This window comes from Electrophorus electricus, chromosome 3, assembly GCF_013358815.1.
Source record: "Electrophorus electricus isolate fEleEle1 chromosome 3, fEleEle1.pri, whole genome shotgun sequence".
In the NCBI taxonomy this organism is placed as follows: Eukaryota; Metazoa; Chordata; class Actinopteri; order Gymnotiformes; family Gymnotidae; genus Electrophorus; species Electrophorus electricus.
In genome coordinates this window covers 12400108-12415000 of record NC_049537.1, presented here as the reverse complement: position 1 = coordinate 12415000, position 14893 = coordinate 12400108, and the positions used below count along the sequence as shown (strand labels likewise).

Genomic DNA, 14893 nt, shown 5'->3' with positions numbered 1-14893 from the left:
ACAGTTCTAATTTTGCATGGAAACAGAAATGTATTAACAAAATTCACTAACAGCATCGACTAAACTCTGAAATGAATAGCACGATGTCCGCCACTCCCAGCCAAAGTCATCTGTGTATTATACACTGTTCATGAGCAAGAAGGGGACTGTGATTTTACACATGGGGTAGCATCTGTGTTGGAGAGGGATTATATTCTTACAAAGGTTGGTGCTGCCATGTTGGGGAGGGATTAGAATCTTACATAGGGTGTTGCCTCTGTGGAGCATCTGGACAGTCTGGGAGTCCTTTACACCAGGCCTGTGCAGTGGCCTCAATCTCTTCCTCGGTCATCGCAGGGTCCAGGTCTTCTGTCTGAAGAACACCACATTATGAACAGACCTTATCTCTGGGTTCTGTGCGTTTCCACCCACATTTCTCTCTTCTCCATCAAGCCGAATAAGATAAGCACCTCGATGGCATTGGTGCTCGGCTGGCTGTCCTTTCGCTGGGTGTGTGGCGTTGGCTGCTTTTTCAGGAAATTTTTCAGAGATTCAAGCCCTTTGCCCTGCAGAACCTTCTGACTAGCTCTCACACATGCTGGGATGAGACCTACACGCTCAAACCAATCCCGCACCAACTGCAACTCGCCTAAGTCTAAAGGAGAGGGACACAGAGAGAGAGACAAAGACAGAAAGACACTTGGGCATAAAACCTAAAAACATGCAAATATGAAAAAGTAACTGCATTTTTTACCAGCTGAAAAACCTGGATCAGCCAGAATGGGGTAGAATGCTGCCCACAGCACAATATCTGCCACTGTTACAGTCTCCTGGAACAGAGAAAGCAACACAAGTCAGCAGCCCTTCATCCCTCTTCAGCCTCACAGTAGAGGATCAAAGCAGGGGTAAAGCTGAAGCTTACTTTCCTGCAGTGCATAGTGAAACAAAGTAAAGCTAGAGAAGCATTATGACATATGGTGACAGCCTGTATCACAGGGACTGGTCAGATACAAGACCCCGCAGTGGTAGTAGAATTCGCATGTGTTGTGTATCCGTGTGCAGATATCTGTGTACAAGATGGCAGCAATGACTGAAAGTTTCAAAATCCATACCAGGCCGCTTGGGTCAAGCCTAGTTTCAAACACCCTCTGTTAGACCAACACAAACTTAGAAATACATGTACTTACTAAGCGTTTTAATTAAAACCGAAGGACATGTTTATACTGCAGCATTTGCTAACAGAAAAAAACACTGGAATGCATTCTAAGCACAAAAGATGAAATATTAAGCCTTTTATGTTTTATCTTCTAGTCTTACCGCAGTCAGAAACTGTGTGCGCCTTTTACTCAGGCACTGTTCCAGCCAGCTCAAGGATCCTTTCAGCACCAGGCCAGCGTCATGAGTCTTTCCTTGGAGCGCCACCATGTGGAGAGCCTGTATCAACACAGGCTACACAAAAACACAAAATGTACTTCAAGCCTTATTTTTAGGCAGGATTATGGATATTATTTCCTCAGTATTTTTTCCTGGTCACTAGTGATTCGATAATCCAAGAGTTCATTTGGGTCTCCAACCAAGTGTTTGTTATTTCCATACAGGTAAACAATTTACACTCAATTTAAAAACATCCTAATCAAGACATTTAAATGTTCAACAAGCTACAAATTAAAAACTAATTTGTAATGAGCAGGAATGACTTCTTAGTTATTTCTTCTGTATTTAGAAATACCCTACATCTCAGCTTTGTTTACTCTGCTACACTTTCATGATATTGTAACAGGCAGGAAGGCACACATACAGCCATGTAAATGTCAGCAATGAATAGCACGACTATTCATATCACTCTTTAGTAGCATATCCAAACCTGCAATTCTGTTGCTTCCCATTCCAGGAACTGACTGCTAGAATTGCTGGCCTCTTTCCCACCAACCTCAAACAGGTACCTGTGGATAACAGACATTTAGACAAGACAACCAACCACCTTCGCTTCCTGGAGTAAGAGATCTATCTTTAGAGTTATGTTAAAAACTTACTGGCAGATGGCATTTGGACTGAACAGGTGTTGGCCACTTGGTAGCAACAGAACAGGCAAGACAGGTCGATTTAGGAAGGGTACCACTTTATCTAAGAAAGAGTGAAATAATGGTAAAATGGTAACCAGACAATAAAGCTGCTTTAGGTGTCTGGTTACACAGTTAATTCATACTTACTCCTGTTTTTATTGTAAATGTCAAAGATCATACTTGGATATGCTTAGATAAAACCTGTGGGGAAGTTTACATTTTCTGGTATATATTTAACATTGGTTAACGTTAGCGGAGTGTCCGAGATGAGTTTATTATTGAGAGCTTCTTGCTTGCTAGCTAGCTGGACAGCTAGCTAGCTAACATTAGTTAATTAATTTCTACTCAAATGAAAACGTAAGCTTCCCTACACTCATGAAAACTTTAACTACAACCTCTATTAAAAGGAAAGTGTAATGTCGACATAGCATGTTAAAGCGAAGTGGCTAGCTAACGTTACAGCCAGTACGTAGCTAGCTAGGATAGCTAACCTAGCTAACGCTAGCCAGTTTACTTACCCTCGTGGTTAACAAGTTGCACGTCACATTTCACTCCTGTAAGTTCCAACACCACCAACACTTTCACACAGTGCGGATTCCCTTCACTGACAAAGAGTTTCATTTGGTCCCTTCTTATTATCCTAGCCTGGTAGCCAACGGCAAATGGTTACTGATTTGACAGACCTGAGTATTCCTATCGCAAATATATGACATTCAACTCAGCCGGCTTTTTTACTTTCATATGCTGATGCAACTGGGCACCAATCCCTGATAGAGCAACTTGTAGTTTTTCTGTATTGAGAAAATCTGCTGAAATCTGTTGAAACAGCGTGTCACTATGACTACAATACCCATATATAACGAAAGTCGTTGAAAACGCCTTGCTGTCTCTGCGCTAAGATCATTGGTGGCTTGTTTTGTAGCTGCACCAATCACACAAGAGTAATTAAATGCTTAAATAATGGTCTAAATGATTAAACATTCAAATGGGTTTGGCTACAAGTATATTTCCGGAGTTAAAATAACCAAAATCAATCAATCATTCATTATGGGGCCAGGTTTTGGTTTGAGAAATCGAATTTCCTCTATAAGGTACAACAAGGTACCCAGTGAATCTCTTATCACGTGACGAAAAACAGGTTATCGCTCCGGGCAGCGTGGCAGTAGTGCAGACCCTGCCAGAGTGGAGAGTTTGGAGCGACAAAGAAAAACAAAACAACAAACAAACACCATCGTCAACAACAACAAAGACTCGGCTGATTATATAACATTTGGATAACAAATCGCGGATGTACACGCAGCAATAGGTGAGATAAAGTCAACTTTTTTTGTTTTAAAATATATGAAATAGCAGCCTATAATGTAAAACCTAGCTATATATGCCTAGTATAGTATTTGGGAATGTACTATTATATGACAATATGAAATGGAAAGGAAAAAGTATAAAACAAATCTTATACAAATCTTGTGGGTGTTTAATATATAAACTAAAAAGGCTAAAATAAACTTTGCAGAGAAAATAAAGCGAATATAAGACGAAGGTATTTCTGTTACTTATGAAATTCAAAAGAACACTGCAGTTAGACCAAGAAAGTAGTCTTAGTTTCTTTACTTTCTTTTCTGTGCCTGTCTCCAGATGTAGCGTTACTTTAAACAAATTATTTTTCTGTTTTTTTGTTTTTTTTTCCGCTGGTGATTGATATTGTTTGTAAACTGCCTTGAACTTAATCCTGACATAAAAAGGTCTATTTCTGATGTAAATGAGACGACTATTGTATAACGGCACAATCATGTACATAGACTGATTGTGGCTGCCGCGCTAGTAATTGATTTGTAGCCTGTCCCTTATAAAAAGCAGTGCACAATTGTGATATTGAGCAGGTCGCAGCTCTGAGGGACACTTGTCTGTCCGGATGCCGATTTTGTGAGTTGATGGAACTCAAGGCAGCGAGCAAAACTGGGCCAGCCCAAGCATGGATGCCCGTCAACGACATGACATGCTTATCTACAGTTGAGACCAGGGATTAAATTATAGTTCAGAAGGAATAAACTAGTAAAACTATTGGGATCAAAATAATGTTATGTATTAGCAGTGGAATCCACCAAAAGCGTAATTTAGCATAATCTCTGCACAGTTTGAAAATGAAGTGCGTTCTTAAACGTGGTCCCGTCAGCCTCACAACTCTCTGAGCTGCGGGAAGATTAGTTTGCGTCATGATGTGGAAAAAGGATGTGGTTACCATTGTTTTAGAATCACAAGACGGCAAAATTACCTTTAATCAAGATGTTTAGTCTTTCTTTGGGTTGTTTAGTTTCAATTTGACTGGACCGAATATCCTACAACCACTGCTGTTGAAAATAGCGGTTAAAATGGAGGAATCTAATCTGTTAATGCATCATTGGTCTGTTCTTCTTTGTGCCAACCTTAACTATACTTAAAAATTTAAAGGCAATCACAAAACCACACACTAATATTTGTTGTGTATGTGTGTGCGTTTACGCATGCTTTTCATCTTATTTGTAGTCCTCTCTGTGTCAAATTCACTACCATTTTCACAAAGTGCATATCTCCACTTCCTTTCATTTTAACATATTTATGAAATGAATGCAAACAAAGAGGTTCTGCTGCTTCTTAGCTTGTTGACTCTCCCGTTTTCCTTTTTGATCTATCTCTTTACCTATGGTAGATAGTTGTACCCCCATCCCCCCATCCTTTGCTCTTCCTCCTCTTCCACATTTCCCTTCCCTCTTGATCAATGACACGATGACAACAGGGAAATGTGGATACTGATAACGTGCCATGCCTGCACCCAGCCTCATCTCTGCAGCGAAAGAATTGTAATGGAAAGACCACACTGCTAAATGCCCTCACCATCACTCTCACACACACACACACACACACACACACACACACACACATAAAAAAACAACCAAAAAAAACCAACCACATGCACACAACACTACACACATACAGTGCACAATCAACCTGCGTGGCTCAAAGTGTGTTGTGTCAAAGAGTATTGTGTTTTTGCTGGTAGTCATTTATGTGGCCTCTCAGACAAGAGCAGGCAAAGCACAGGGTAATCACATGATTTGCATATTATTATACAGATCAGCTGTCATAAAGAATCCTGCAGGGCTCAATAAGACAGCAACGCTTCAAAACTCTAGAGTCAAGTAAAGACCTTTTTGAGAGATACAGCACATTGTGCTCTATAGGACAATTGCATATTGCGCTTTGCCGAGTGACATTTTCACTTTGCAGTCCACTTTCAACTTCTTCACAATCTATGGTTAAGATATGGGTAGCTTCCAAACGTCCTGTCAATATGTCCTGTCAATACGTGATTGAATGTTTGTCACTGTGCCCGCTCCTGTAGTTCTGTTCTTGTCTCTTGCCTTTTCAGTTACCATGACGAGAGCTGAAATGGACCAATAGAATTCCTTCAGTCTGGTTTGTGCATTGCTGATTGGTTGTCAGCTGGAGAGAGAATGATATTGCTTTGTGTGATGCAAACATTGTTGCATTTGTACACTCCCTGGAGCTGCTTACTGTCTGTAAAATTATATGCAAAATTTTTTGTACCTCTGATCTGAACTGATTTCAGATCAGTTTAATGAGTAATCCCAGAGCCAAACATACACAGGCAGACACATACTCAAACCTCTTCCTACAGTTCAACAGGGGAAGAGTTAACTATTTTATGGCATGCTATTTTAGGAGGAGCGTTCAGCATTTCATTGGCATCATTAGCATTATCTTAGTGAGGGCATTGATTTGCTTCTTTTGCAGACACTGGCTAGCACAGTGCTTTGTGATGATTCTGTAGGTTGTGAGCAGGGCTGCTTGGGGAGTGTGCGTGTGCGTGTGTGTGTTTTGTTTTCGTCTGCATGGTAGGGTTGCAAGATGATCCGTTAAACCACACAGCGGTGGTTATCTGGCCACATAATCCACAGTGCTTGTGCTTCATTCAGCACTCGAGACTTACATATGATAGGATAAAACATTTCTAATTTTTAGAGGAATAACCTTGTCCTGCCCTACAGGTGCTTCGGATAAAGTGTTTACTCACATAGGCCTTCTGATATAATTTAGTTTTGAAAGTTATATAAAATGTAAACATTATTAAATATAAATTCTAGCAATTTAGAAAATAAGTTTTTGAAATAGTAGGCTCTTAAAAATGTAAATAATTTTATATACATTTTCTGTGTGCGTGCGTGCGTGAGAGAGAGAGCTAGCGAGAGCAAGAGAGAGAGAGAGAGAGAGAGAGAGAGAGAGAGAGAGAGAGAGAGAGAGAGAGAACGAGAGAGAGAGAGAGAGCGAGAGAGAGAACGAGAGAGAGAGAGAGAGCGAGAGAGAGAGAGAACGAGAGAGAGAGAGAGAGAGAGAACGAGAGAGAGAGCGAGAGAGAGAGAGAAAGAGAGAGAGAGAACGAGAGAGAGAGCGAGAGAGAGAGAGAAAGAGAGAGAGAGAGAGAGAGAGAGAGAGAACGAGAGAGAGAGAGAGAGAGAGAGAACGAGAGAGAGAGCGAGAGAGAGAGAGAGCGAGAGAGAGCGAGAGAGAGAGCGAGAACGAGAGAGAGAGCGAGAGAGAGAGCGAGAGGGGAACGCATGTGTGTTTCTTTTTTCTCCAATACAAAAATAAGCAGAAATTTAAAATACATTTTTAAATACATTTTATTTAATTTTATTTTATGTGTGTATGTTTTTATTTATTTTATGTGTGTGTCTGCAGTATTTGGGGTCTAAACTCTCCTCTCTAAATCTAAAATGGAGTTTTGCATTTAATGGGCTAGTCCAGGGTCAGTATGCAGGGATTAGGACAGTGATATGGAGGTAAGAAGATGCATGTACATACACACACAGCCTAAATGTTGGGGGATTAGGTCTGTTTTTTGCAAAATTAATCTCTACGGATTAGCCAGTAGAGTTAAGAATTTCACATAAGGCTCGTGCCATTCCTCACATTGTGCTCGTCTTCTAAACTACTTGTGCCGTTACTGACGTCCTCTCTTTCTCCTCTGATCTTTGTGCCCTTCAATGTTGGCACAGGCTGGTGTTCTAGCCATTCTACAGGGACATGTGTCTGGGCCATCATATAAGCCTCACAAATTCATTTGATGTGTGCGTGCGTGCACGTGCGCGTGTGTGTGTGTGTGTGTGTGTGTGTGTGTGTGTGTGTGTGTGTGTGTGTGTGTGTGTGTGTGTGTGTGTGTGTGTGTGTGTGCAGGCTGCAAATAGCCTGCTGGTGCCTGTGTGCATTGATTTGCATATAAGACAGGGTGTATCTAGCCGTGCAATTGTGTAGCTTGAAGCTTCTTCTTAATAGTATGTGGAGGAGAAAAGATAGATTTTTAATTTTTTTTTAAACACTAATCCAGATGAAGCGTTCTTGAACTGAACCCAGTCAAATGGACTCTACAGGTTGAATTTGCCGTCCTAATGGGAAAGAATCATTGAAGCTGTGTGTTGTGTCTATTGAACTTCAGTGATCTCAACAATGCGGTTTCCTGTTTTCTCCATTTGCCTTCTCTTCACCGCTTCACTTCCTTTAAACAGAATGAGTTGCCTAGCCTACTTAACTGATAAAGAATTAGAAGTAACAAGACATTGTCAAATTATTAAATTGTCTCTCATGAAATTAATCTTTGATTCAATGAAAAAGCCTACATACACCTACACATACACATGCTTGTACACACAAATTGATGTATACACACACACACACACACACACACACACACACACACACTCATGAGGCATGTGGGTTTGTTTTCTGTACAGTGAGCTGTTCTGGCTGCCATGTTTCTAATTAATGTTATCTAATAAGAGCAAGGTAACCTAGAATAAATTTCTGACAGTGTGCCTGATATTAATGCTGCAAAATATTGCAGACTTATGAGAATGAGAGTAACCTCTGTAACAATATATCTTCCTCCTTTTCTTCATAAATTCACGTTAAATCTCTCTCTGCACAAGAGTAGCAATAGACTGCCATATCGTTGCATTTGACACTTTAAGACAGCAAGAAAAACCCCTTTGTGTGATGTTTATGCACACCTTTGCTAAATACTGTATGACATTTAGCTAGTATCTCAGATGCCCATTAGATAAGTGGCTGGTTCTAGTATTTTATTTTTCCTGTTAGCGTCTTAAAAGACATATCATCTGTCCAACAATGCGACTTGTACTGGTTTACATGTGTATATTGGATATAGCGATTATTTATGTAATTCACATTGATTTTTTTAAATTGACATAAAAATTCAATTATTTAAATTAACTGTTGCTAGCATATCAGTAAATGCTTTTAAATATAGTATTGGTGTTTTAAAATTCTATATCAATCAACTGTTAGTATTTTTTGTAATATGTAAAGCATACAGAATAATCAGGGGAATATATTCACAGTGGTTATGTGTGAACTTTACTAAACCTTCTTTTAAAAAGTATCTAGGTTATTGGTCAGTCCTTACTGGCTCTATAACAACACTTTGTACTAGTTATGTTTTAGCAACTTTTATTGAACTTTTACTGGAGTACGTGTCGAAAAACAGTATGTTTAAGAGTACCATAGAGTTGTATATTCTATCTGAAATGAGGTCTCACGGTATTATGGTATCGTCAAAGCTGGCTTCTGACATTAATCGATAGAAATTCTTATTTTGGAGAATACCATAAAGACTACCATATTTTCAATCTCAGTGTTCTGTTTTATTGGGGAGTAAGAGTTTTCTGTTCTATTTCAGGGATTAAGAGGTATAGAGAAGGTAATAAGGTAATTGTAATTTGCAAATAGTAAAAACTAGTATTATGACCATGCATTATTTATTTTTGATTTAAAGTGTATGCTGAACACGGAATAGCTTTTCAAGTTTCAAGTTTGGTTTATTTGTCACATACATAGTCATACACAGTATAACTCGCAGTGAAATGGTTGAAATATGTGTGTGTTTTATTGTGGTTTTATTGTGTGTGTGTGTGTGTGTGTGTGTGTGTGTGTGGATACATTTCAAAATGATAATATCTCTTTCTACCCTGTGTTTCAGAGCATGGCACACTGGTCCCTGCACTGTCTCCTTGCCCTGTGCTGTAGTGCCAGTTGCAGTTGCAGCGACTGTCGCTCCACCCTCTGCCACTAAGAGTCATGCTGTCGGGCAGCTGGCGTCGGAGTCCCGTGGGCCCCACCCGTAGCCTCCCTGTGGGCAGGGGCTCAATGGTGGGTGGAACCACCATACTGGAAGCCCTGTACGACTACTCGTACCATGGTGTGGATGGCCGGATGATCTCCATACAGGAGGGGGAGCGCTTCACTCTGCTGAAGAAGGCCAACTCCGACTGGTGGCAGGTGCGCAGGTTCGGAACGGGCACCAAGGGCAAGGCATTGTACGTACCTGCCACCTACGTCCAGGAGGTGCCCATCTCCATGCTGGACCTGTCCAGGCCTGGTGGACAGACCAAAGCCCTACCTACTGGCACCAGGCTGGTGGGACGCGGGTCACTCTCCCCGTGCTCGCAGACCCAGTGTTTAGGTATAGTGTTTGATGTGTGTATGTCTGTGTCAGATAGTGTATGTGTGGAATGAGTGTATGTTCTGTGCGTTCAGGGCAGATGCACGGAAAAGGGCTCACTGTTAGTTCACCACCTACACTGTATATATATTATTGTACTATTGTTGCTGTCATCACAGCCCAGGATGAAATGACCCTGACCAAAAAACAAAGTATGGTTTACAGAGCATTTGCAAAGGAACATGGCAGGGCTGTAATCAAGCTCTGTACTGTGAAGTGAAAAACTAGGCCAACTAACTGGGGTAAAAGAGTCGTCAGATTGCACTGTCAGAGTCAGCCTTCCAGTCAGTTATCTCGCTCTCTTCCTCTGTTTGGAGAGCCTTTTCTACAATGTCTCTTTCTGCTCCCCAAATCAGTAACAACTAGTTTCTCTAATGATGAGGAAGATTAATTTCAGTAATTTCAAGGAAGTTTTAAAAGCTCGGTTTCCATCAAAATGTTTAATTTTCATTTCATTTCTTGAAACCATTCGAGCAATGACTGTTCAATGACTTATACTTGTGTGCCCACTTTGTAATCATTTACTCAAAACATTAATTGCTCTTCTTCACACGATGCCTTTATTGATAACAATTGACAACCTTTTTTGGTATTTAGGTGCTTTTGTAAACCTTTAGCTTTTCCATTCAGGCTTTCATTCAGCCATGGGATTCAGTGTCATTGCCCATGCTGTGGTGGATCAGGAACGTCTCTAATGGATTTATGGATTTGTGGATTTGTGGATCAGGAACGTCGCTAATGGTCTTGACAGCTCTATTAAGTAGCGTGTGTGCTTGTATATGCGTGTGTACCTCTGAGGTCGGTTTCAACCAGTGTTTTCCTCTCTGCTCCCCACCAGTGACCACTAAAGCGTTCTGCCGCTCCATGGAGGACCTGAACTGTAATGGTGTCATCCCAGAGCTGCATGTGGCACAACTGGGTGAAGCTGGGGGAGCCTGCCCTATCATGTCCCGCTCAGACACCTCCACCTCCTCCTCGGGTCAGCCCGTGGTGCAGCCGGGACCAACCGGCCTAATTCCACGCAGCCAGAGCTCCAGCGACCTGCCCCACAACCCTTACAAGGAGGGCCGGCAACCTGGGAAGAGTGCAGCAGGCCCCGGCAGGTTCTACAGCCAGTGGGACATGGCGAATACCGCACACAGGCACACAGACGGACAAATCCAGGTGATACATTTACTCGTAAACATGCAAACGTAGATGACAATGACTCCTTACAGGCACTGTTTTTTTGTTTTTGTTACATAGTAGTGAACTATGTAAATGTTAGGCAGTTATCTTCTCTTTTCCATCTACACACATTCAATCAAGTGCTTTCTTTTTCTTCCTACCTCTCTGTCTCACTCACTCACTCACTCACTCACTCACTCACACTATTTCACTGCTTACTGTATGCTTCTAAGATGAATAATCAGGGACTGCTGTTGCATTCAGTTTGCAAGCTCTCTATATCTCCCCTCTCAGTTTTTATAACCCGCACACAATACACAAATGCACACACATGCACGCTCACACACACACACACACACACACACACACACACACACACACACACTCACACACACTCACACACTCACACACTCAGTGGATGTGAGACCAAAGTATCTAGTGGAGCTTTGGTCAGACAACCCAATCCCCATTTGTTTGTTTGTTTGTTTTCTGATTTCTATTTTTAAGGAAATCTTTATACCAACCTATAAATATATTCTGGTAAAATCTTGAAGCAGTGGGAGTTTCTTAGAAATGTCAGAAATAGTTCTGCTCACAGGGCTGATGTAGCTCACACACCCAGCATCCCACTCTGCTGCAACACACAGTGGAGTGCCCACTAAAGTGCCAGGCACACTCACACACACACACTCACACACACACGCGCGGCTTATGTGAAGGTCATGGCATCTCTTTTGGAATGCCTATTGGGAAGTGATGCCATCACTTTGGTTACTGTCTTTATATGGTGAGCATCCTGATACAACATGCCACAGTTTCTTTATTTGCATTCATAAATATTCCTCTATAGACCATGACACGTATGCCGTTACATGCAATGGAATACTCTGTGTCTGTGTGTGTTCAGTTTGTAACAACATAGCGGTGACAGTTAGGTATAGGCATACATAACCCTACATGCACACAAAGAACAAAGATGACTATCGTGGAAATTTTTTTTTATTTGGCCCACAGCCGTTTCCACTCTAGAAAAAAAATCCGAAATGACATATGACATGACACGTTTTTTTTCTTCTCTTTTTTTCAAGCTGTCCTAGAAACAGAGAAATTAAGTATTCTTATAGAACATACTGTATGATGGCAGATTGCAGTCTAATATAATATCTTCACAATATATTCTGTAGTGAAATAATTATTATGTAGTGATTCTTTTAGTGAATTAAACTCACTAGATTCACACAGTGTACAGGTTTCCTACTCATACCATCTTTATATCGACATCCTGTCTGACAGCTCTACATGTTCAACATAGACTAGATTTTTGTCTCTTTTTGTAAGGGTCATATTTGCCACTGGTTTATCTCTCCCTTCCTCTTTACAATCTTACTCCTTCAACTTAATCCTACTTTAGTCATTTTCCATATTATAGTACACCATCCACTGGTGCAAGAGGAGGTTGAGTTCCCCTTTTAAATTTGGCTTTTGTAAAGGTTATTGCTTGTGTGATCTTGTGTGATGTACTTCTCATTACTGTTAATCTAGGCTTGCTCTACACTGGTAAATATTATGTAAAAAGCACTACATGCATTTTAATCTAACTGAATTGAATGATATACTAGATGCCATATGTAGCATGCGTATGACAGAGGTTTGGTACAGGACATGTTTGCTACAGAAATGCACTGGAAGAATACAAATTTCAATCCTTAACAATATCAGAGTGTTCCTTATAGAAACTGCAGTCAAGTACAGGCAGACTGCAGTTCCAAAGCTCTCCAACCCTGTAATGAGAACTTTCCCTTCAGTGAGACAGTTTTCCAGAGGTTCATCTCAGGGTCTGGCAACTTTCTTAGTTAATCCTTGTACTACCTTGTAAAATCACTGTATAACTACCTCAGCTTGACACTGATAACTGCAAAACTATTTTACCTTTTTAAAAAAGCATGCCTGCATGGTCCATCCAAAGAAGCATGCTTGCTGTCTTCCCACTCCTAAAGTTACAAAGTTCCTAAAAAGTGATTTGGACTATCTGAACACACAAATCTGCTGAAGTGGGACATTAAAATACTGCTTTAAGGAGCACAGACAACTTCTCCTGCGAGTGGTGATGTTAGAGAGACAGCCATCTGCTGGTGATTGCTAGTACTGTGCTTTCTTCAGACGTGCATTCAGGCTTTTGGCCTTAATAGGACTGAATTATGTAATGTAGTTTAAGGCTGTAAGTGCTCATCTCAACCTCCATGGTACAATTATTTTCTTATCTACCCTCATTTCAGTGAGCACTTTTATGTGCAGTCTTACATTAGTGCGTGAAGATATGCACAAATATATATATATATATATATATATATATATATATATATATATATATATATATATATATATATATATATATATATATATATATATACACATATACATATATACACATATACATATATACATACACACACACACACAAATCTTCTTTTTACCTCTTTTTTCACACTCTGGGCAGTGCTTTAGCCTGTTAGTATTCTTAATACTCACATATCTATTGTCACATGAGCATATATTAATTTGATAGAGGTTGCAGAGCACGTCTGTAAGTTCAAGGCTGTACAGCATATGGCAAATGCTGGAACCTGAAGGGATCTTCCCTATTCCACTTTTTTTCTCTTCTTTTTTCATTGTATTGTTCTGTGCAGAGGAATTAGTGCTAAGTTGAAATACAATCAAACAGTGTAAAAATGTGAAATGTTATACATACGTGACATTTCAATAGGAACATATGGAATACAGGCCAGAATGAAAAGCAAAATCTCCATAATAGTGTTCTATCTTTCCTGGAAACAGCACATGGGACTTCACATTTATTAAATAAATGCTGAATTTGTGTCAGAATTGAATACAATCTACTTTGAAATGCAATGAATGCATATTTTGAAATGCTGTCATTATAGGGAACACAGTGAAATGAAATGCAAAATGATCCAGTGAATCAATTTAAAATCACTTGCATTATTAACAGAAAAACAATACATGTGAATTTGTGTTTAATGTATGAAATGCCGAATTTATGTCAGATCTGAATGCAAACCATGTTGAAATACAATCACAACTCTTGCATTTCACTGTCTAGTGCTGTGAAAGTGCCAAAAAAAAAAAAAAGGTTTTCGAAGCAAACATTATTCCCTGAAGGAATTGGAAACAAGTCACTTGGTCTGAACAGGATTTGCTTTGCACCAAGACCACCAGAGTAAATGGAGTCAGTCGTTAGTCATGGCATTCTTTTTCCTATTCCGAAAAGTGATATGCCATGCATGCTCCTAACAAGACCAAACCTATGATGCACAGGGAGACACTATTCTTGACTCCTTGCTTTGGCACTACCCTACAGCAGCATGTCACAGAGCAATCCTAGTGAGCGGATCGGGTTCAGAGTGGAAAAGGGCTGTTATGTAGGTTAGTTGCTTATAGAGCTTCCCAAAATGTATTCCAGATGAATGGTTAGTCCTAGCCTCGGGTGGATTTGACCTTCAACAGTGAACCAGTATTGTATCTACTGGGGTAGAAGACCAGTAGACAATGCCTGCTCAGACAATAGGCCTGATGTAGACCTGCCAGTCTGACACCCTTGGATATGGACACCCTCCATTGCAAAGGGTTGTTACATCTAGAAGGGGCTGGCAACCCAGTGCAATCCTGTGGGATTCGTCTTGCCATATATTACATGTGCAAAGATGATTGGGTGAGTGTGGTGGAATAGGCAGAGGGACTGGGATGACCCCATGTTGCTTGCAGGTGTACGAAGAGTCTGGAAAGACAGAGCCTCCTACCCTTCACTTCAAAGCTGGTTTAGTGATCTGTTATCTACCTCTGCACAGACAATGGGCAGGGTAACATTCAGCTTACATTATGGTCTGTTCAAGAATAGCTACTACAAACTGACATACCATACCCTGCCTGGAGCTATGTGCTGCACTAAGCAGAGCCTAGCTGTCCAAAATGAGCTGACTATGACAATGCGAAATGTCTTTCTGTGGTTTGACTCAATGGCTGTATTGTCAGGGTTGCATTAAGTGTCCTGCCATTTTAAGTGTTTGTTGGCACAAGGATTGCTAAAATCCAA

At 40.6% G+C, this 14893-nt stretch overlaps 2 protein-coding genes across 4 annotated transcripts in view; one reads left to right on the top strand and one right to left on the bottom strand.

Moving 5' to 3' along the window:
• Positions 1-2867, bottom strand: part of mars1 (methionyl-tRNA synthetase 1) — an 11038-nt gene extending 8171 nt beyond the window's left edge. Inside the window, exons 1-7 of one of the 2 annotated variants that reach the window (XM_035524738.1) lie at positions 2561-2867; positions 2013-2103; positions 1844-1922; positions 1297-1428; positions 734-809; positions 450-634; positions 243-352 (exon numbers count right to left, since the gene is read on the bottom strand). In XM_035524738.1, the coding sequence (XP_035380631.1) occupies positions 243-352; positions 450-634; positions 734-809; positions 1297-1428; positions 1844-1922; positions 2013-2103; positions 2561-2663 (776 nt within the window). In that variant the 5' untranslated portion in view covers positions 2664-2867. The remainder of the gene's footprint in view (positions 1-242; positions 353-449; positions 635-733; positions 810-1296; positions 1429-1843; positions 1923-2012; positions 2104-2560) is intronic. The other variant, XM_035524739.1, reaches the window with a different exon arrangement.
• A 331-nt stretch (positions 2868-3198) lies between these two features.
• arhgap9 (Rho GTPase activating protein 9) overlaps positions 3199-14893 on the top strand; it is a 30524-nt gene continuing 18829 nt past the window's right edge. For both annotated transcript variants that reach the window (XM_035524706.1, XM_035524705.1), the window contains exons 1-3: positions 3199-3348; positions 9094-9576; positions 10454-10779. In XM_035524706.1, the coding sequence (XP_035380599.1) occupies positions 9192-9576; positions 10454-10779 (711 nt within the window). In that variant the 5' untranslated portion in view covers positions 3199-3348; positions 9094-9191. The remainder of the gene's footprint in view (positions 3349-9093; positions 9577-10453; positions 10780-14893) is intronic.